The 23,340-nt window shown below is 35.8% G+C and overlaps 1 protein-coding gene across 1 annotated transcript in view; it reads left to right on the top strand.

Annotated features, from left to right (window-relative positions):
- DIAPH2 (diaphanous related formin 2) overlaps positions 1–23,340 on the top strand; it is a 979,600-nt gene that overhangs the window by 792,824 nt on the left and 163,436 nt on the right. Inside the window, exon 26 of the mRNA XM_044911596.1 lies at positions 17,452–17,547. Within this exon, the coding sequence (XP_044767531.1) occupies positions 17,452–17,547 (96 nt within the window). The remainder of the gene's footprint in view (positions 1–17,451; positions 17,548–23,340) is intronic.

Genomic DNA, 23,340 nt, shown 5'->3' with positions numbered 1-23,340 from the left:
GCAAGAATACCTTATATTAGTTATTAGTTAAGTATTAGCATACTTGTTCTTAAATTATCCTTATTTGTTGTACTTCAATGCCTTTTGTTTATGCTTGATGGATGTTCTCATATGTGCTTCAGATAGCAAATAAACATGTCCCTATGTTTTGCCTAAACGATACAGGTAATGAAAGAAGTAAAATCTGCACCCCTTTGTTCATGGAACAAATGAACATCTTAACTTGAGTAAAAGTGAGAATCTTTTAGCAAGAATCTGTATCTAAAAAATATATCTTCCTGCAAGTGACCTCTTTTATTTATTTCAAAATATCTATCTTTTCTCATCAATTCAAGCATGATCTCTGTAGCAAATAAAAAAGGGAGCTTTTCCCATGAGAACTTCTGTCAAGAAACAATCTTCTTTGGCCCTCTTCTTATATATTAAGAAACAGTTCTCATCTCTCTTAAAGTTGGTTTGAACATTTTTCTCTGATGAATACTTTACATACTCTGAGCAAACAACTTTAAATTTCTCAGATGTTTTGCCAAAGAGATTCCTGTTTCTCTTTTTTAATCCCCAGTGGTTTAAAGTAACATGTCTACAGATAGTTTATACCAGGTCTCTGTAAGCAATGTAATAAGGCTTATAGTACTTCATTCTGCAACATTATTCCTGGGTCTGTTTGCACTTGATGCTAAGTTCACTTAGAGTAGTATCAGTCCTTTGAATTTGTTTTCTGTGATTTGGTTTCCATAAAACATTAGGATGCTCTCTAGATTATCTGGGCCATTTCCCTGCCTCAAGGTATGCCTGTATATAACTCTGTAAGACAAATGGTTAGACAGCATATTTCTAAATGTCCCAGGAGAAGGAAAGTGTAATAGCACCAATAATCCTTATATAGTAAATGATGTCCAGGGAAATAACCAACTGCACTTACATTCCTTACAAGTTCCATTGTTCTTGAATGCCGTTATGATTCTTTTATTTTTATTGAAATTACTTGACATGTCTTATTCCTTTACTTCAGACAAAATATTTTATTTCTAAACCCAACCTTAATTATATTCTTATTGGGAAAATAGAAAGCAGACTTTCTAACCAGTATATTCCACCATGTTAATCACATTTGTCCAATTGTCAGCCCATTCTGATGGCTGACATTAATAGCCATTAATAATGGCTAACCATTATTATTGCATATGTTTCTCTTTTTTAATGAAAAACTATGAAATTATTCAGTTATTCTTAAAAGTTGAATAATTTGGGCACCTTGGTGGCTCAGTCAGTTAAGCGTCTGCCTTTAGCTCAGGTCATGATCCCAGGGTCCTGGGATCAAGTTCTGCGTGGGGCTCCTTGCTCAGCGGGGAGTCTGCTTCTCCCTCTGTTCCCCACCCCCGCTTGTGCTCTCTCTCTCACAAAAATAAATAAAATCTTTTAAAAAGTTCAACGATTTATATATTTCAGATGCTCTTCATTTTTCTAAGATTTATTTATTCATTTTAGAGAGAGCATAAGTGGGGGGAGGGGCAGAGGGCAAGGGATAATCTCAAGCAGACTCTGCGCTGAGCACGGAGCCTGACATGGGGCTCAATCTCATGACCCAGAGATCGTGACCTGAGCCAAAACCAAGAGTTAGACACTCAACCAACTGAGCAACCCAGGCACCCCTCAGACGCTCTTTAGTATTCAATATATTAACAGCGTGCTCAGGGTTTTCCTCACTGGTCCGTTGGCTCTCATATTTGTTGAAATAATTTTATTTACCATATGTTTGTGTCATATTGGACATGTTAGGAGAAAAAATTGAATTTTGAATGTGAAAGGTCCTTCTTTTATCAAAATGCATTCTCTGACATTAATAAAAGTCATGCTGGCATTCTCTTTCAAGAAACTCACTAAAATAACAAAGAACATGAAAAATGTATTTAGATGTTTGATTGAACTAAGATGGTTGATTTATTTCCCTATCTGATAAATAATAGTGCACAAAAATAAAATTATAGTTAATGAGAGTGTAAATGTGGCACATATATTGATATTCTAGGCAATATTGAAGCAATTGTTGGTATTTCATGTGCTCACTATCGAAAAAAATAAATTTGACCTTTTTTTGCAAATATTGCTAAATTTTCTTCTGAAAAATACTATAATGAGTGGATTTATTTATTCAGTTCTCAGTGAGGTACTGGCTGTATCAAGGTTTTGGAAAAACAAACATGTATTCTCTATCTCTAAGTATATTAACTAATCTATAAAGGCTTGACATTCATTAATGCTTGCTGAGGGAAAAAAATGAGTTTTAGAGATTGTGTTTTGCTCAGTACTGCATAACTTACTTTCACAAGCCCTACTTAAGCTTTGATTTCTAAATCTCTCCCCAGTGAAATCGTATCTCAAGGATGTTTCATTAAAATGACAGGATAAGCTGCCTTGTATCCCTGTGCTGAAGTGGGGGCAAGGGAAAGAGTTCTAGGAGATCTTACACAACCATTCCTAAGTTTTAGGGAAGGAAGCAGAAATTATTGACGTCAGTGAAAAATAGGCAACATCTCTATCATGAAGATAATAGCCAAAAAGATGGGCTGACTGTGTGCAGAGCACTGGCTTGTCTCAATCTTGTATTGATGACTCATACAAAGTTAAAACATGGAGGATGGAGTTACGGAATGTAGGAACTATTAGAAAGACTGTGTCTTTGAAGTTATGCATTTTAGAAAATATTTTTAAATGCATATTTTCATTGTTATAGACTTTTGCATTGTTTAATCTTTCACTTTTGTCTATCCCTTTTCTATTTTGAAATAGTTTCTTAGAGAATTGTTAACAGTTCAAATGGCTTCATTATATGCCTAAATATTAGTTTGAACCATATGAAATTGTTGCTATTTGGCCATTTTTTTTTTTGCCTATAAAAATGGCAACCTCACATGGTTCAATCTAATAAAAATTATATCATTCTCAAAACAGAAAGATAATATTGTGCTATTACTTAAGCACTTTTAATTGTATATGAAACTCATACTCTGTCTTAGTTGATCCTTTACTGGCTAAGTTTGACATTTAAGAGAATTTTCTAGCAAATTTTTGGCACTAAAAGGGAGGGTTCATGCATCATTCCCTGTTCATGCAAGGCCACATTGGGAAACAGACCTTAATGAAGTCACCTAATCAGTAGCCTGGTCTCCTATGGATGCATTCCTTATGTTTGCATAGTATTTCTTCAGAGAAAATGTAGTGTGGTTGGTTAATCTATCATATTCATTGTTATTGTTCCAAGTAAATATGCCCTGATCATTCTAATGAGATTAAGAGACATTTTATATCTTGAGTAGAGCTGGATGTTAACAAGGTTTCTTGAGCTACCTGGTTCCAAATCACCTCTTAAGTGAGGCTGAACAATCCATCCAGCACATGTTGACTCCTCCAGGTTTGACTTTGAGGTTGAAATGACCTCTTCCTCCCTTTACTCCCCAGTTTAGGATACCCCTTAACATAGCTTCCTCTAGACTAGATATAAATTTCAGCAATGAATAGAATTCTCTCAGTAATACTTTGCCTTCTTTGTTGAAGACAATGCTAATGTGAGTACTTAGTTACTAAAACAAATATAATGACATTTTTAAAGCCTCACAAGATATGTAATTGCTTTAAAGAAATCATAATTTTTTTCTCTTCCTTTTCCTGAAATAGAAATCATAGTCCTGTTGAAGACCCAGGATTCCATACATTGTAAAAGCATCAATAGTGTATTCCTTCTAAAGGATGGGGATAAATCCCCTTATACTAAAAATCACTGGCTGTCACAGAAGTGCTAAGTGAAAAATTGTCCTTATCATTTCTTTGTGGATTGCAATTTTCCCCTGTTGATCTAGGCTATAAATAGGAAATAAACAATTGAGTGAAATCTGATAGTGTACAGATTTTACTCATGAACAAATCATAAAAAGAACAAAATATTGCCTGATCCTAAATGTTTGCCAATGAGTATTTAGTAACTTCCTCACTCTCCTCTGTTTTGGCAGATACCACTTTTTAACCACATTTTTGAAGAGTAACAGATAATTGTTTTTGAATATTTTTATACTTATCTAAAAGAGGGAAAATAATTAAGAATATTGAAAGTTATTTCTGGGGGCGCCTGGGTGGCTCAGTCATTAAGCGTCTGCCTTCAGCTCAGGTCATGATCCCAGGGTTCTGGGATCGAGCCTTGAATCTGGCTCACTGCTTGGCAGGTAGCCTGCTTCTCCCTCTCCCACTCCCCCTGCTTGTGTTCCCTCGTTCGCTGTGTCTCTCTCTGTCAAATAAATAAATAAAATCTTTAAAAACAAAAGTTATTTCTGTTCAGTGGTCAAGCAAAATACACAGTCTTTAATATCCTTTATTTAATAAAATCAGCAGTTGTTCCCTTTAAAACATCTTTATCTGAGGTAATTCATCAGTATATGGACTATACAAAAATAGTTTGATTTTCTAAATCGTAGAAACTTGGCTTCTGGAAACATTTGAGCCATTCTCAAAACATAATGGAAAAAGTAGGCTGTTATACTAAATTATTGTTCTAAGAGCCAAAAAGCTACAGTATTTTCCTTTCTGATCTTCAGATGTACTATGTATCAAGTTAAGTAGAGATTTTTAGAGAGTATTTCATTTTATTCAGTTTGACTGGAAGATTCCTTATTAGCAAAAAGTTATCTTAATTTTTAAATCAGACTACATAGAAGAAGAAATACACAATTTACCTATTTGTGGCAGTACATCTCAAGAGGATACCTTATAGTTTGTTTTGCACAGTGCTATCTGCTGAATAAGTGCCCAATAGTTAGTTATGTGTTGAAAGCTTGAAAGAGATAGTAAAAATTAAATAAGGAGTGTGCTGAGGGTATGATTGAAGTAGTGCTGATTAATTGTTCTTGAGTCCTACCTGCTTTCCACTTTGGAGCCTCCTGTCCCAAAAAGAGACATGGTTGAAACAAATATGAAAATGTAAATCTTTTCTACCTAAACCCAAGCAAGAAATTGTCTATTTGCAAGTCTGTCTCTGACAACAACTCTATCCATTTCAATAAAAATATAACAATTATTTACCCAACAGGAATTATACATCAATAGCTAGCTAGTGACATAGTTATTTCATAAAATAGTATATGATATAAACCATGGGAGTTTTTGAATTTAAAAAGAAAACTCAAAGAAATCCAGAGGTCAAGTAGACACATCAAGTTAAAATAAAGCACTTATGAAATTAAGCTCCAAGGAATGACATTCTTTAAATGCCAGTATTTTATCTGGTTTTACCAGCTTTTAGCAGGTTATTTAAGCATAGTTATCATCCATAATGACTTTATTTTAAAAGAACCACATAATGTTCAGAAATTGACATAATTATATCTCTGGGATATCGGTGCCTAATTTTGTAATTCTACAGCATTTTCTTCTGATTGACTCCCATGTAATTCAATGGCATCTATATTATTTACTCAGTAATCTGTAATTATAGGCTTCCTCTAATGAAGTGCCCTATGCTTTATTGCCCTCTGTTTTTAGGAGCTCTGTGGGTTCCAAATTTGAACTTGGAAGAGCTGTTTTTTCCCAGATGAACATTATAAAGTAATGAAGAGGTTAATCGCTATTGCCTTGATTGTTTGAAACACCAAAAGGCAATACCACTTAATATGCAATTACCATATTACTTTTAATATGTCTTCTTTTTTAATTTAAAGGTTGAATTCAATTAAATGGTAGTAGCAGTATGTTAAATTTACTATGAATATCTGCCTTAGAGAGTTATTTATTTATTTTGAAATTAAATTTTTTTTCTATTGGAGACCAACTTCCTTTTATTTAGTAAAGCATATAATTAAGGTCTATCTAAATTTTAGTTAATAGAGCAGGATATTGTTATGTATTTGTAAAAATTGTCTAAATTACCTGAATTTAGGTCATTTGTTTCTATAGCACTCACTGTAGGAACTTGATCCCTTGAATAGATCTGGTGAGCTTAAGTATATTCATATAATAATCTATCTAAAAGCTCTATCCATTTAAACTTGAAAATATAAATCTTTTGTCTCTATCTTTTTTTGTTATTGCTTTTTTCTTTAGAATTTGCTTTAATCTTTTATTTCTTAAATTAGGTACATGAGGGAAGACATACAGATGTGAACATTCAGGATATATACAGAATGATAAAGAGAAGTAGCCTGGGTGGTATGGTTGGAGGAGCCAAAGAAAAAATCTGGAAATAATTAATAAGACCATTGGAGTTATTGGATCTGATGAGCGTTGAATCTTGGAAAAGGGGATCGTGTGATTAGAGTTAGAGCTTAGTAATAGGAGAGACTAGAAACAGAGAATTCACCAAGTTGATTCATGTATTAGTAGTCCAGGTTAAGGGATGAATGTTAGACTTGGAGAAGAAACTCTGATTCCATGAGTTATAGCCTGTGAAGGAGTAGTACAGCTTAGTCACTGTTTGAATTTGGAGATGAAGGTTCCAAGCCTGGGGAATAATCAGAAATGAGAAAATTGGGATGAGAAGTCACTAGGAGTATGGTTGGGTGGGGAAATCTGCAGATGATTACATCAGTCTTGGACATGTTGTCTGAGGTGATGGGAAATTTTGTAAATAACATTATTTGGAAGTAGCTGATGATTTGGGCCTATAATGGAAATAAGAGTTAATAGTAGGGATTTGAATTAAGACATCTCCATCATAGAAAGGAACTAAAAGCCCTGAAACTGATCATTTCCCACTGTCCAAGACAGAAAGGCCACAAACTGTCCAGTGACACTTTGGTATGCTTTCTAAATAATCATCTTTCAGCAATTTGTTTCAATTCCATTGGGAGACAGCAATGAGATTGCTGGGTGGACAAACCATTCTAGTTGATTGAGAAAGTAGCCAGCCATGCTGAGTCAGACTGGCTCTTTCTCCTGGAGCAGATTATTGAACTCCTCTTTAGAACTTATTGAGGGATTTAGATCAAGGCTTAAAGGTAAATCCTTCTCTCTCCCATTTTGAAACATCAGTGTAAATTACACTATTGAGTTATGATAATGCATATCAGAAATACAAACCTTCAGCTCCTTTTTTGAGGCAAGTGGCAATAGGCAGCCTCTTAAGCATTGCTAACTATGTTTTGTGCCATATGATCCTCCCCTACTTTCAGATTGGTCCAGAAATTGATTTTTGACTCAAGGACAACAATCCGTAGGCTGGTCTGTTTAATAAGAGATGGCCTGTCATAAATACTCCTCCCAGAAGTCTATTCTGTACTGGTTGAATCAATTTGATTCTTTTTCTTGGGGAATTTGGACTCAAAGACACAAAGAAAGAGAATTAGTTTACAAATGGCAGAAGAGAAAATGAAAACAAATAAGAGTGGATGCACATGGGGAAGTGTGAGTGGGCATCAAGGTAATAAAGTAATATTAACAGATGACTAGGGCTATTGTTGTAGCCGGAGGATTAGTCATGATTGTATCTTGAATGGTGTTTCAGTTCTTCATGGGGCCTGACCATGTAGCTGCTGAGGGCTGTTTTTCTATTCCTCTTTATTTCTGTGTACATCCTTACACCAAACCCCCACCTTTGTTTCTTATAAGCCATCTAACATGTTCATCAAGAGGATTATAACAGTAGCCAGTTAAATAACAGAAATTCTCTCTTTCCTTTTCCTCCCTCCTTGCTCCACCCCACTCGTGGATCTAATTGCTCCATGAGAGTATAGAGTATAGAATCTAGTAAGCACAGGAAGAACACCAGATTTGAAAGTTGGGGTAGCAATTGATTGTCCACTTGTTTCCTATACTCCCAGCATCAGTAATTAAGAGTACCTGCTCCCTCATTTATAACATTTTTTTATTAGTTTCAGAGGTAGAATTTAGTGTTTCACCAGTTGCATATAACAGCCCATACAACATTTTTATACTCAGTGGTGGGCTGCCATTATTGCCATGGTGTATGACATCCGTTAAAACTGCCTGACTGCACTCTCATGAGGGCCAATCTTGAAAAGTCACTTTCATCCCACACTTACCTTGTTTCTGTGCTAGGCACTAAGGACGATACAAGTATACATTTGGCCTCATGATGGTGCTCTGGAAGCTAAAACTATTTCTCTCCATCTCCTCTCCACCTTAGTCATGTGTTTGTATTTCTTATGAAGATGGTTAGGCTTATTGTATAGGAGTGTATTCTGATATGACAGTCCAGTTGAAATCCATAGATAAGGAGCGAAGTCGTCTGTAAGGAGGCTATAAATTGCTCCATGTCAGTCACAGGTTAATTGTCATACAGGAAATCAGCACTTGGAAAGCAAGTCTCCCACTGACCTTTGGAAAAAACTCTTCTCTTTTTGTAACTTTTCTTTTGAAACTATACTTTAAGGACTCTTAAATGCAAATCCACAGAGAAGTGTGTATATATAATTGTTGTTTCATTATCCTGTCTCATTCTTGGCTTTGGCCCTCTAAATGAAGGTATCTCAATTTCAAGAAGGCTGACATTGACTGCTTATGTTCCTTCCTACCTTCCATCCATGATGAGCTTTTTTTTTTTACTCATATGGAGGTTGCCAAGGTCCTTCAGTATCTCAGAGGCTAATTGTGAGCGCCACAGGTGCCTATACCAGCATAATGTTGACATTGACTATGCGTAGTCTAGAGCAAGGGTCAAGAAACTTTTTTGTAAAGGACCAGATAGTAAGTATTTTGGGCCTCACAGGCCAAAATGTCTCTGTCATAACTACTCAACTCTGCTGTTGTAGCCTGAAAGTAGCCATAGACAATACATAATGAATGATCATGGTTATCATCCAATAAAAGTTATAGACTAAAATTTGAATTTTGTGAAATTTTCATGTAGCACAAATATTATTCTTTTTTTTTTTTTTTGGTTTTTAAAAAACCATTTAAAATGTGAAAACCACTGTTAGCATGTGGGCTGTTCAAAAACAGGTGGTAGACTGGATCTGACCTCTAGGGCTAGAGTTTGCTGATACCTTCTCCAGAAACATACTCTCCAGGTTCTTTTCCTTTTTTTTTTTTTTCATACTCTCCGGGTTCTAATGCTGGTTCTCTCACCTCCCAACTATGTGACCTTGAATGAATTACTTCTCCTAAATATGCCTCAATTTCTTTACCTGGAAAATAGGTTGGTGTGGGGATTAACTTAAATCCCTTAAAACAGGCCTGACATATGGGAGCTTCTAAATAAATCACAGATATTATTGATAGTCCTACTTCCAAAAACATCTTTCTTTTGCCTTTTCAGAAAGTAGATTAGATTTCCTTTGGTGGGTGATTTTCAATTGACTTAATTGATATTCTTCTTCCAAGTTTGTTTTTGCATAATTTTCCCTTCACAAGTATTCCATGCCCTTAGTAAATTATTGATTTTGATAAGATACACATAGTATTTCAATTTGAAATATTAATTATTTAAAATATTGAATGTGAGCTATTTTACTAGAGGCATCAACAATGGTTTTCTAGTAAGCGCTAACATTCAGGTTTGTTGGGTGTTTATTTTTACGATGTGTGATTTTCTTCTCCCAATCTTCTAGCATGTAGGTAACTAGAAAAAAATGAATATGCATAAACATTATTTTTTAACAGCCATTTACTATCAAGCCATCTTACCATAGGCAAACTGCCAAAAATCTGCCCCTGGCCAAAAAATTTCCTTTGCTATAACTCTACCATTAGAAATCCATTCATTTGTGTCAACAAGCTCTCTTTAAGGTGCAAATACATCAGGGAAAGTTAAGTTACCCTGACAAACTTAGGTAGTACCTACCATGTGGATACTTGGAGAGAAATCACCTTATCCCTCACCATTCATCACTCTGGAGCAGAATATCCATTTATCTTGTGATTCCTAATACAGTATTTATTTCATGCCAAAATGTACCTAAAACATTAACCTTAAAATTGTTAAAGAAGAGTAGTATTCATTATGAAGTTTATCCAGGATCTGATGATTTACCTCACTATAGGAAACTGTTAATTACCTGTTCTGGCAAGGAGATGAGATAACAGAATGAATGAACTCTCTAACCAACATTTTCCCTGTAGTTTTAACTTTAATTGCTCTGAGATTAATTTTGCTTTTTGGTAGGTACCACTGTACTAGTCCTCAACCTGGGAGCATAATGTTTTTCTGTTTTGTTTTACAAATTTTCAAGTGCCATGTAATGTAATTACTACACTGCCCCTAGCTCATCCTGTGGTTTCTGGTAATTTCTTTTAAGCTCCTGTGTCCTTTTTTCTCTTGTAAAAGTTTGCCTCTTTTCAACAGGAACATCTGCCTTCATTATTTTCTTTAAAACTTTATACATTTTTATGTATGCCCTCTTTTAATCTCTTTAGAATGGTGTCTTGATTTTCTTAAATACTTTCGATTGCCATAAATAACTGCATAGACAATAGTCTTAGTTACCATCTGTTGATTTTCCAAGTCACCATTTTCTCCATTCTTCACTCACTTTCAATTAAACTATAAACTAACAAAAACTTCCCAACTACAAACTAACAAAAACCTCCCAGCAGGTATAGGCTTTTGAGATGTTTGTAGACTGCAATACAAGTTGCCCAGGCTTTGTCACATCTGTTGATATAGTGCTTTGCCAAATGGTTTGATTTATTTTATTTCTGACTCATTTATGGTATTAGTATTACTCTCATTTGTGGTATTAGTGTTACTCTTACAGATAGATATTATGGTCCTGCAGCACATTGTGTTATTTTCACCATATTGTATTTGCCTTTTACTTAGTCTATTACCTATTGCTTTGTTGAATTATAAGAGCTGTTTTTTTAGATCCCAGAAAAGAAATGTTTCCCTCTTTTTTGATAGGTTCTAATTTTGTGCCATCTACAAATCCATGCATCTTGCAGCATGATCTCAATCTGGACCATAATAGGTAGTGTGAAAAAACTGAAGCTAACACTGATTTTTCTTGTATTCTACTTATCACTGCCTTCTTACACTGCCAACTTCCATTTACTACTGGTCATGACCTTGCTCACAAAACCAATTTTACTTTTCTATTTAGTCTTTCACCAGTAATGCCAAAATTTTGCCCAGGATTATATGCAGAATAATATTTGTCACTGCATATTAAATTGTATCCTTATAGAACTGATTTCTCTCCCACTCTGGTCCATTTGTATACTACTATGAGGCTGACCCTAAATGTTAACCTGTCTCATGTCACTATTGTGCTGGCTTTTTAGTGTCCCTTGAAGCATGTTCAGATTTCTTGTTTTGATATCCAAAGCCCTTTAGAACTTTGATCTAATCTATCCAACTACAACTCCTGTACCTTTCAACTATGTTCTCTCCCCGTGGTTTATCATGCAGACGATACATATTTGATTTCAGGTAGCTATACTTATTCAAAACAACCTTGACATATTTTACCCTCTTAAAATTATATGATATGAACAGGTAAAGCTAATATATGATGGCAAAAATCAGAGCAAATATTGCTTCTGAGTGGTGGAGGCAAGAAGGAACTTACTGGAGGTGATGGAAAGTTTCAATGTCTTGCTTGTGATAGTACTTACATGGGTGTAGGTACTTGTCAAAAATTCATCAAATTGTATGCATAAGATCTATACATTACAGTATTTGTAAATTTATATACACACACACAGAGCAAGCAAGTGAGCACATATGTGTGTGCTAGGAGTTAATAAATCTAGATTTTAGTGTCCTCCAACCAGTCGTTATGCAACCTTTTTAATGTAATGTTTCCAGAGGCTTAGCTTAAGTCCTAATTCTTCCATGAGTCTTCCCCAATTCTTCTAACCCACAGAGACCATCGTTTTATTTTTTAAAATTATATAATCTATTATCTCACATGGTAGGGTCCTACCCTCAGTAGGAAGCCTTTTGCTTCTTTTGGGTCACATTAAACTGATTGCTTTTTGATAACTTCTTCAACTTTTGAGCAGCTCAGCTTTTCTAGAAAACCTTAATTATACAATTGAGAATTCAAGGAGGCTATAATAGTGATTTTTTTTAAATATTTTATTTATTTATTTGAGAGAGAGAGAGAGCACGAGCAGGGGGGAGAGGGAGAAGCCTCTGAGCAGGAAACCCAACATGAGGCTCGATCCCATGACCCTGGGATCATGACCTGAGCCGAAGGCAGACACTTAACTACCTGAGCCACCCACACGCCCCTATAATAGTGAATTAAAGCCATTATTCCCAGATTGTTAGGATCTTAGTTAATAATTTTTATATTATTGGCTTCAGTTTAGTCATTTTTGAGAAGTAATGACCTGGAGTTGGGTCTTAGTTAATGGGAATGCCCAAGGCACTAAGTGTTAGGTTCTTAGAGGAATAAGGGATATTGTAATTAAAAATGTTTGATAAAAAGAAAGGGGATCTCAGAGTATTTTCAAAAACTGTGAAGGGTCAGAAATTTTACCCTACTTATATGCTAACAAGTAAGCCTGCTATAGTTTCAGGGATGCTTACATAAGAAACAAGACTCCTAGGTCAGAGACAAAGAACTCTTGTTATTCACAGTACAGCCAGCAGTGTGAGCTTCATGTTCATACTGCTTTCCCTTACCTTCCAACTCCCCCAGGGCAGTGCCAAGGTGAGTTCAGGTGTATGCTATGCACACAGTGGGTTTGTTTTACTGCTGAGGACCCCAGTTTTAAGGAACCCAAGTCTATTATAATGAAATGAAATGATCCCCCTGTAGGGAAATATAATCTATCCTCAAAACAAACAGACCTACCCTCTGCTCTGAAGGGAGACACTGTGTCTTTCAAGGCTGTTCACTATAAAAACAGTCTTGAAAAGATAGTCCAGAACAAAGGTCATCAATTCTTGTGCTCACAAAGTGCACGGAAATGTGAGAAACCCACAGAGAATTGCCTCTAAATAAGTCTGTGCAACCATTGGGGAATAGTCTTGCACAAAGGTGTACCAGAGATAGTTAATTTACCTAGTGATAATTTTAATCTGTTGTCATCTCCAAACTCTTCTGGGGAAATTAAGTCAACACAACACAGGTAATTGTTGATGATGAAAATTGAGATCAGCAGACATTCTGTATCCACTGAATGGCCAACACCGTTGGAAACATGAAATAGAAGGTACAGTGCATGCCTTTCATTTTACCCAAATATGTGTACTTCGCACAGAGCCCCACTGGACTGCATGTAACCAGCCTACCTCCTTAATACTGTCTCTGATCTAATTTCAGGATGAAATGTTAGAAAGTTGCCTCTGAATTGTTACTTCCCAGACATGCCCATATATTACTGTAGGGCCTAAAAACAGTACCAATTTTTTTCCTTGATATTCTTCCACTGAGTAAAATATGTATTGTAAGAAAACACAGTTTCCTATGCAATTCAATAAAACTATTTTCCTTTTCAATGAGAAAAAGACACATTTTTCCCCAAGTTTGACCTCATGGACCAAAAAATAGAAAATAAAAACAGATACTCATTACAAATCACATCTAAGTAAGAATTAATGGTTCTATGAACTTGCAAATTCTAAGTGAATTGTCAGTCTCACACAATTCAATCACATACCAAATTCCACTGAAATTCCTTTAAAATGAAGGATGACATCTTTCAAATGATCATGTTGGCTTCCATTTTGTTTTAGGAAGAGTAACTGAAATATAAAACAGTTCTAAGGTATATTTATAAAACCTTCATACCTTCAGGTTAGGTATTTCATGAAAAATCTCTCAACTCTTTTGAAAAGTTATGAAGCAAATGATAAAGTAATGGTGGACTGAAACCTATATTTCTTTCCTTTAATACATCAGTGATATTTACAAAGACCTGGCCTTTTTTTTTTTTTTAAAGATTTTATTTATTTATTTGAGACAGAGAGAATGAGAGAGACAGAGAGCACAGGAGAGGGGGGAGGGTCAGAGGGAGAAGCAGGCTCCCCGCCGAGCAGGCGGGACTCGATCTCAGGACTCCAGGATCATGACCTGAGCTGAAGGCAGTCGCTTAACCAACTGAGCCACCCAGGCGCCCTGGCCTTTTTTTTTTTAATAGAACCATCTAACACATGCCTTCTCAGCAGGAACAGTATCACCCCCAAGGGGATGAATATTGGTTCTTTGGGAGGTGGGCAGAGAAAAATCTTAGATATTACAATTGTCTGTGGCCTTCCAAAGGGCCATACTATATAAACAGATATGCAGTACATCTATTGTATTAAATTTTAATGGTGGGGGATTAGGAAAAAAGTGTCTAAAAAGGCTTCTCAGGGGGAGGGGGAAACTAATGAAAAAAAAGTGGTTTAGAAAAAGTGACCTAGCATACTATTTTGACGAGTGTTGTGTTCAGATGGCAACCATTAATTAAGTAAAGGGATTTATTTTTAATTCCTCTCTGTATCATATTCCATTTTTAGTATATACACAATATAATTACATTAAAGAATTTTAATGAAGTGGCATCCATGTCATTGTTATAATTTTTAATGTTTTAAAATTTAATAATTGCATATTATTTATGTAAAATCATAAATACATGCTGTTTTATAGTCTTTTTTTCACTTTTATACATATATTTATTTTTCTACATAGTCTTTATAATGACTATTTTTATAAGGATGAATGAAATTCAGTTATACTGTGGTTCTCTTCTGGTTGTATTTTTATATCTCTAAAGATTCCTTTCATGTCTTCTATGCAATTCTGCTTCTCCTGACGGCCTATTAAAAATTGGGGTCCTCAGGAGTTGCATCCTATAGTGTCTTCTCTTCTCATATAGTATATCAGGGTGATCTCACCCATCTTCCAACAGTACTCAAATCTTTAGCTTCAGCCCAGACTTCACTCCTGGGGTCCAGACTCATATTTCTAACTGCTCACTGGATAGCTCTACTTAAATATTCCTTTTTTAAAAAAAAAAATATTTTATTTATTTATTTGACAGAGAGAGAGATAGTGAGAGCAGGAACACAAGCAGGTGGAGTGGGAGAGGGGGAAGCAGGCTTCCCATGGAGCAGGGAGCCCCGATGCAGGGCTCAATCCCAGGACCCTGAGATCATGACCTGAGCCAAAGGCAGACGCTTAATGACTGAGCCACCCAGGCGCCCCTCTACTTAAATATTCCTAAAAAAATAATCATATTTTCTCATACCTGTTTATCCTTGATCATCGAGACTCCTTTCCTCACCCTTGACCTCACCCCCTCAGCCAGGTCTTATTAACTATATTAAGACCTTCAAAGTATCCACCCTCTCCATTCACTCTTCTATCCTTTTAGTTCTCTCCTTTATCTCTTAGACAGTTACACTACATTCCTAACCATTTCCCTTCCTTCTGTTACGCCATACTCTGAGTCATTCTCCACAGTGCTGTCCAATAAGTCTTTCTAAAATGAAAATCTAATCAAGTCGCTTCCTGTTGCTTATAGCTGTGTTTCCCAATACAGTAGGCACTAGCCACATATAGGTAATGAGCACTTGAAATGTAGCTAATCTGATGTAATTAGCTAAATGTAGCTAATAAAAACATGCTAGATTTCTGAGACTTAATCTGATAAAAAGACTAAAAAATAAATATTTTTGTATATATTGAGTTAAACATTTACTTAATATATGAAAATTGATTTCATCTGTTTTTAAATTTTTTTAAATGTGGCTACTAGGAAGTTTAAAATTACTTACACAGCTCACATTTTTGGTCTGCATTTTATATCTATTGGAGAGTGTTGACTTATAGGATAATGCTCAAACGCATATCATAGAATTATGATCTTTTATCATCTGGTCACCATATGCCTAGTCCATTTTGTCTTCTGTTAGCTGCATGCAAAGAGGGCTGGTCTTGGTGTCACATTGACCTGGGTTCCTACCTGGGCCTTAGATCTGGAACGAGATCCTTAAAGTCTAAGTTTCAGTATCCCCAGCTGAAAACAGAGATGATACCTATTTCAGTGTGTAGCTGGGTTAAAAGATACAACATATGTAAAGTGTTTACTGCCTAAAATTTCATTCTCCCAGGTACATTCTAACCGTACCAAACTACTTTCAGTTCCTCTTTTTTTCTATTGTAGAGAGCAGGTGATGGTTCAGATGTGTCTGCAGCTTTAATATTCCTAAATGTGCATAATGCCCTTTCCCTGGTTAATCGCTGGGGTTCTACTTTCCTTTTATTTGTCCTGTTTTTACCAAATTTTGGACCTGAGAACCTCTCTGCTTCCCTTTGTTTTTTATTTAATATCATGCCCTAGAGAATTCATTTTAAAAGAACAAATGATTGATCTCAAGTCAAATAAAAGGCATAATCAAAAAAGGTTTTAGCTTGTTCTTGCCCTGTAAGAGAATATTTTTGTGTGTGTGATATGATACCCCATAATCATTCTTTAAACAAAGTAGGATTTAAATTTAACTTTAGAATAGCTCCCAGGTCAGTTTTTTCTCCCTCGCTCCTGCCTTCTTCTTCTCTTAACCCTTCTGCTTACAAATGTCTTCTACCCCAGACCCAAACATTTAGCTACCACTCAAATTAGCCACTTAGTTAGGGTCCTTTTATTGTCAGCTAGGCCAGATGGGAAGATGCGTCTCAGCTCTCTGTGGATTATCCACAGTGTAGTAGAGTTTCTGGCAATAAATACCTTGAGACAAATGTTCTAACAAATCTTTAAAGTGTTTTTGATGGCCAGAATTGTCAAAGATAAGGGTAGGGTAAAATGTTTTAAATGCATTTGCATTAGGAATTTCCATGCACATCTTTTGAATACTCTGCTCATGGAATCTTAACAGTTCTTTCCCATAGGAAAAACTTAGAAACACAACAGCATTCTAAAAGGGATGATGAAAACAAAATTAAAAAATAAAAGGGATGATGAGACTCTGGCTAATGTCTCTCAAATGTAAAATGTGGCTTTTCAAATGATGTGGTCACCTTTTCCTTCTACAATGTCAGCATTCTGAAATGGGTAAAGAATATGGATTAGGTAGGAATTGAATGCAAATGTGTTTTTGCAAATAGTGTCTTTTGAGATAATCGCAGATGATGGTTGAATGCTGAAGGTATTAATACAATCAGTATTTAACCTTGTGTAACTCTGCTTCATCACATCACGCCCTGCACATTGATTGCATTAAGCCAGGTCATTGGTTTCTTCCTTAGGAATATCTTATAAGAATCTTAACAGGAAGGCAGCAGTAGCTGATCAGCTACTGTTTATTTGCATACTGAGCATGTCATCAATAACACAAAAGACAAGGTCCTTAAGTTGAAAGAACAGTGGGATTGGCATGAGTTTTGCTTAATGGTGCATAATAAGCAAAGTAGTCTGTGGTGCCAGAAACTGACAGGAACCATTATGTTTAAACAGATACACGTCTTTAATTTAGGGATATTATGTAAATCTGACAGGAGTTTTCCCCCTTTATTTTCCTGTAGTTTAACTTGAATTGCTCCAGAATTAATTCTGATTTCTCCCTCCCTCCAGAGGGTGATGAGACTGGTGTGATGGATAATCTTCTAGAAGCCCTACAATCAGGTGCAGCATTCCGAGACCGCAGAAAGCGGATTCCAAGGAATCCAGGTAAAACTCATTCCAGTTTGCACGGTATTATAAAATGTGAATGTTCATAGCCAAATACCACCCCCAAAAAACCTTCCCCATGAATTTTTTTTAACAGTGGATCTCAGTTCATGTGTTAAAAAGTCTCAACATGCTTCTATGTCTATGTGATCACAAGTTTCACCTTGGCAAAGGTATCTTCAAATAACTGTAGACTTTGCAAAAAAATTTCAGAAATAAGGACTCCTGCTGTGTTTAATATTAAATATTTTAATTGTTGTTTTATGTGCATGTGGTTTGGGTGGAACATGGTTTATAAAACCATAAATGTAATTAAATCATTAAAAGTAATTGGCCCTAGGGATGTCACATTAGCTATTTACAGGTAAGGAAACTGAAATAATGCTTCTTTCTAGAGGTCATTTTGGCTTTGTAGTATAATCCATATTCATTCTCCATGTTAATAAAGAGAAGAGGGGCACAGTGGTATTAGAAAATTGTCTGTCTTCTCTGTTCATACGCTATGGCTGAGGTAAATAATAGTTCCTCTCAGAATAATCCAGGTAGCTGAGCTATCCACCTCCTTTAAGGAAATTTCTATATTTTTAGTTTATATCTTCTTCGAAGAAGAGGAAGAAATTAGGTATACTGATTTTAAAAGTCCTCTTCATGGGCTATGGGGCTATATGGGGTAGTAAATGAAAAAGGAGCATTAGTAGTAAATATGTAAGTTCTCCTTAATTTAGATTAATAAGATTTGCCTTGAATAGCCTACAATTCAAAAAATATTCTGTATTTGGACTGGAAACTAACGTATATCATCAGAATACAAAGTGGTAGCTCTTAAAACCATTGTACTCTAACAAAGCAGTGAAAGAAATGGAGCCCAGTACAGTTGTCCAGGAAAGCTTTTGGCAATGGTGAAATTCATGGCAGGAGACAATATAAGTTATATTCACCTTTTTTACATTTGGGTGAATTTTGATGGATATGAAGACATTGAAGATGGCCTACAAAAAGAGTAAAAGACTGGAGGAAAGAAAAGTAAAATCTCTATTTGTATATTCATATTAATTTTTTAAGGTAGTGCTGCAGAGCAGAATATTAGGAGCACTAGTAATCTGTAACTATGAAGCAGCCATTTCATCTACTCTCAGTCTTTATCTGTAAAATAAGAATGTTTTACCATGCTATCAGAGACCCCTTCCACCTCCTAAGGAAAATAGAAACCTTCACTGTTCTTTCTTCAACTATCAGAGTATTAACAGTGAAAAGCAAACTGAAATAGTTTTTCTATCAATTCAGTTCTCTGTTAAGCAGCTGATAAATATAAGCATGTTATTCCATACCATAAAAGAACTGCCATCATCTTTCTAGGCTATTTATTTTTAAAATACATTTGCTAAGGCCCATGTTTGATTAGGCTCACATCTCATACTGACTCTAGAAAGATTGTACTGAGAAAGAGAGAGATCATCTAATAGGGTTTCTCTGAGTTTGGTACGCAAGGGAATATAGTGTCATCAACTGTGAAACACCAAGAATAGATTCACAAACTGCATAATTTCACAGTACTGATTCCAAGTAATCCAAACCGGGACCTCCTTTGGTTTGTAGCTGGAGTACCTCCATGAACACACAGGGTCAAAGATATCAGCCCAAGTAGTTCTGGCGGTCCTTCCAAGTGACAGCAGCCAATGCAAATGTCCAGCGGTAAAAAGAAACTAGAAGCAGACAGTGGCAATGATTGCTAAAGCATCTTGAGCATCAGAGTTCACGCGAGGGAGAGGGAGAGGCAGGCATAGAGTTGACAAGTCTGCCAAAAACTCTCCGATTTGCTTGCCTCTTTCTAGAAGCAACAGAACTGGGGATTTTCCCAGATTTCTTCCTTGTTTCTGACTTTCCTAACTAGATATCTTTTTCTGCTGGCCTCCTTTTGTTTTCAGTTTCCTAGGTACCTTATTTGGTTCTTTTTCAATGCCCTATTGACTTTATATTGTTATACTTTACCTGTTCAACACCAGCATTCTTGCTTCTTTCAATAACCTCCACTTCAACATGTTGAGATAGAAGCAGAAAAATCAAATTATAAAGAAGGCTATTTTTATCAAGTAAAGTAAAATAAGAGGGAATAGTCAAAAAATCTGAAATTGGAGTGAGCCACAAACAGCAAAGACATACTGCTCTGCTTGCCATCTCCATTATTATCACTTACAGATGGAAATTATGGTATGTAAAATACAGAGCTCTACAATTGTGCTTTTAATCGCAGTGTTTTCGATTCACTATTTAAACAAAATGAGGTGATGATTTATATTCTTCATTAGAAAATCAAAATGTTAGTAAATAGTATGATTAGTTGCCTAAATTATAAAACTTTCACACTGAGTCTATGTCTCCTCCCAGGATCTACCAAATTAGGCAACTCTGAGCTCCCAAATATTGCCTATAGCCCAAATACTGAGAGTGTTGTTTCAGCTAAGAGTCTCAAAAGACATTTCAAAGGAGACTATTATATAAGGAGTGCTATTGAAAAAAATATTGATAACTAGTATAGCACAGGCTTCAACCAGTCAGAATGTACACAGGCAATAAGTAGCCACTATGTGGTACTAATACATATGGGCTGAATATCAACCCAGATTACAAGCTTTGCTAATACCAAACTCAGAGATTAGGAAATGAGCCCCTAAACATTCATTAATTTATTGTACATCTGTTCTCTGAAAGGTACTATGCTACACATGAAGGAAAATGCAGAAATAATTATGATTTTTCTTAGTTACAAGACCTTTGTGTCTTGTGGGAAAGAGAAACGGTACAGAAAGACTACAGAATAAAGCAAAAAATAATAGGTATTATACAAGAGCTATTAATAATATACTTTGTGAGCTCAGAGGAAGGAAATATCATGTTTTATTGTATATATCAGAAAAAGAGTCATGGAAGAAAAGGTTTTGAAGGGTGAGTATGGATTTCAGCAGTTGGAATTGGAGGTAGGGATAGTAGGCAAATGAAATGTCATTAAGAAAAATACAGAAGTAAGAAAGTGCAAAGCATTTTGGGAGCATGGCAGATAGTCCACCTAGTAAGAAAATAGGCTATATGAAGTGTAGAAGTATGGAGAGAACTCTGGAAAAGTAGGTTGATGAGCACTGGGTGTCCTATGCAACTGATTAATCACTAAATTCTACCCCTGAAACTAATAATACACTATATGTTAACTAAATTGAATTAAAAAAAAATTTTTTTTAAGGATTTCATTTATTTGACAGAGAGAGAGGGAACACAAGCAAGGGGAGTAGGAGAGGGAGAAGCAGGCCTCCCGCGGAGCAGGGAGCCCAATGTGGGGCTCGATCCCAGGACCCTGAGATCATGACCCGAGCCAGAGGCAGATGCTTAACGACTGAGCCACCCAGGCGCCCCAATAAATTTTTTTTTAAAAAGTAGGTTGATGCCACATCATAGAGTGCTTGAATAAGAGACTAAGGTGTTAGCATATAATTCTTTAGGCAATGGGGAACTATTGAAGGTTTTTAAGCAGTGGAGGAACATGATCAAAGCTATATATTAAGACATTTAATCTACAGGAGTGTGAATGATGAATTAGGATTCTTCTGTCATATTCTTAGTGAAAAGAGATAATTTAGGTGAAGAGGAAGAGGAGTAGCCAGGAGTCAAAGATAATCCCAGGGTTTTGAATTTGATTAGCTAGAAAGATAGTTGGGTTATGAGAGAAAACTATTAAGAGCAGGAAAAGGAGTAGTGATGGAAGATAAAGTAAGTTATGGGAAAGTGAAACTGAAAGTGGCAGCAGAGCATTGAGGTCAAGATGTCCAGAAGTTTCTTAAAAGGATAGGTGTAGATTTCATCACAAGATGGTTGAGTTTGTAAGATTTCTGGGTATAGTATGGAAATGGAAGGGATTATTAGAGTGATTCTTCAGATAAAAGAGATCCAAAAACAGAACTTTGAAAATGCTTTCACTTAGGGGCTAAAAGTAAAACTAGCAAAGAAGATAGACAAAGAGTAGTTGGACAGGTGGGAGGAGAATCAAAACATTGTTCTAGGAGCAAAGGAAGAGGAAAGTAGTAAGAAGGCAGAAAAGGTGGGCATTTTCAACAATGACATCTGCTGTGGTAAAATCAAAAAGGATAAAGACCAATGGTTTGCCATATGGGAGTTTTCTATCAACTTTTTAAGAGCATCTTTTCAGTATTTGGATGGAACTGGGAGCCAGAATGCAGGAACTAAGCAGTGAGTAGATTGTGAGGTTGCAGGGATTGATAGTATTAATTCAACAATTGAACAATTTTATTGAATGCTTCCTGGATGTCATGTACTGGTTCAGGTACATGTACCACCAATCAGGACACTTGCTTCAAGGGGCTTACATACCTTTTGGGAAAACAGGAATGTAAGCCATGTGATAAAATTGCAATGTGATTTTATATGTGTCGTAATGAGATAGGAAACATGTGCTTGTACAGCACGGGAGTTTGAGTAACTTTCCCCACCCCTTCACCTCTCACCTATTCATTCATCCCTAGAATATGAACTATGCTTTCTAACAGTTTGGTGGGTGAAAGGAACATCTCACTTTTCCTTAATAACCTAGTATGGATTTACCACCCATGAATTTTGCTGAATCCTTCTGGACCCTCTTTGTGACAGCCTTTGTTAGCTCTCAAAGTAATAAGTTCTGTATGTTTACAATTCACTTTGGAAAGAATTACCCATAAGTATTCCTTTGACTTTATAATGACTTTGTCATTATAAGATCAAAGGTAAGCTTTGGAAGAAAAAGAAACACATGGAAAAAAAAAAAAAACTTTGCAGAAGTGAAAACCACACTTAAAATATAAATACACAATGCCACATCTGAAATCATTACCGAATAGCTATAGATACTTAGAACTTGCTTCTCCTCTCTCAACCAACTTGACTTCTTCATTCTTCGCCCACTGCAAGTAAATATAAACAGTCTTCTTAGCAAAAGATATCTAACTTAGCTATTTTGGCTATTACCAGATTTTGGCATATAGTTCCAGACATTAAAAAAAAAATTTACAAGAGAAGCCGTATGAAGAAATGAAACCAGGAAACAGAATAAATGTAATTTGGTTGTAGAACTACACAGGGCAACCAAGAAAACTAAATTTGAAAAAAAAAAAAAAAAAAAGAAACTCAGGGGACACACAATTGTAGGTTTATGGATCAGCAAGATAACAATATAAATGAGAAGCTCTACAGTCCTAAATGTCCACAATAGCCAAACTATAGAAAGAGCCGAGATGTCCATGGACAGATGAATGGAAAAAGAAGATGTGGTATGTATGTATGTATATATGTATACACACACACAATGGAATATTACTCAGCCATCAGAAAGGATGAATGCTTACCATTTACATTGATGTGGATGGAACTGGAGGGGATTATGCTGAGCAAAGTAAGTCAGTCAGAGAAAGACAATTATCATATGGTTTCACTCATATGTGGAATATAAGAAACAGCACAGAGAATCATAGGGGAAGGGAAGGAAAACTAAACGGAAAGTCATCAGAGAGGGTGACAAACCATGAGAGACTCTTAACTATAGGAAACAAACCTAGGGTTGCTGGAGGGGAGGTGGGTGGGGGATGGGATAATTAGGTGACGGGCATTAAGGAGGGCACGTGATGTGATGAGCATTGGGTGTTATACACAAATGATGAGTTATTGAACTCTACATCTGAAACTAATGATGTACTATGTGTTGGCTAATTGAATTTAAATTAAAAAAATGAGAAGCTCTAATTTACCATGTGAGAA

This window comes from Neomonachus schauinslandi, chromosome X, assembly GCF_002201575.2.
Source record: "Neomonachus schauinslandi chromosome X, ASM220157v2, whole genome shotgun sequence".
Classification (NCBI taxonomy): domain Eukaryota; kingdom Metazoa; phylum Chordata; class Mammalia; order Carnivora; family Phocidae; genus Neomonachus; species Neomonachus schauinslandi.
The sequence above is the reverse complement of the archived record's forward strand: the minus strand, read 5'-3'. Positions and strand labels throughout refer to the sequence as shown.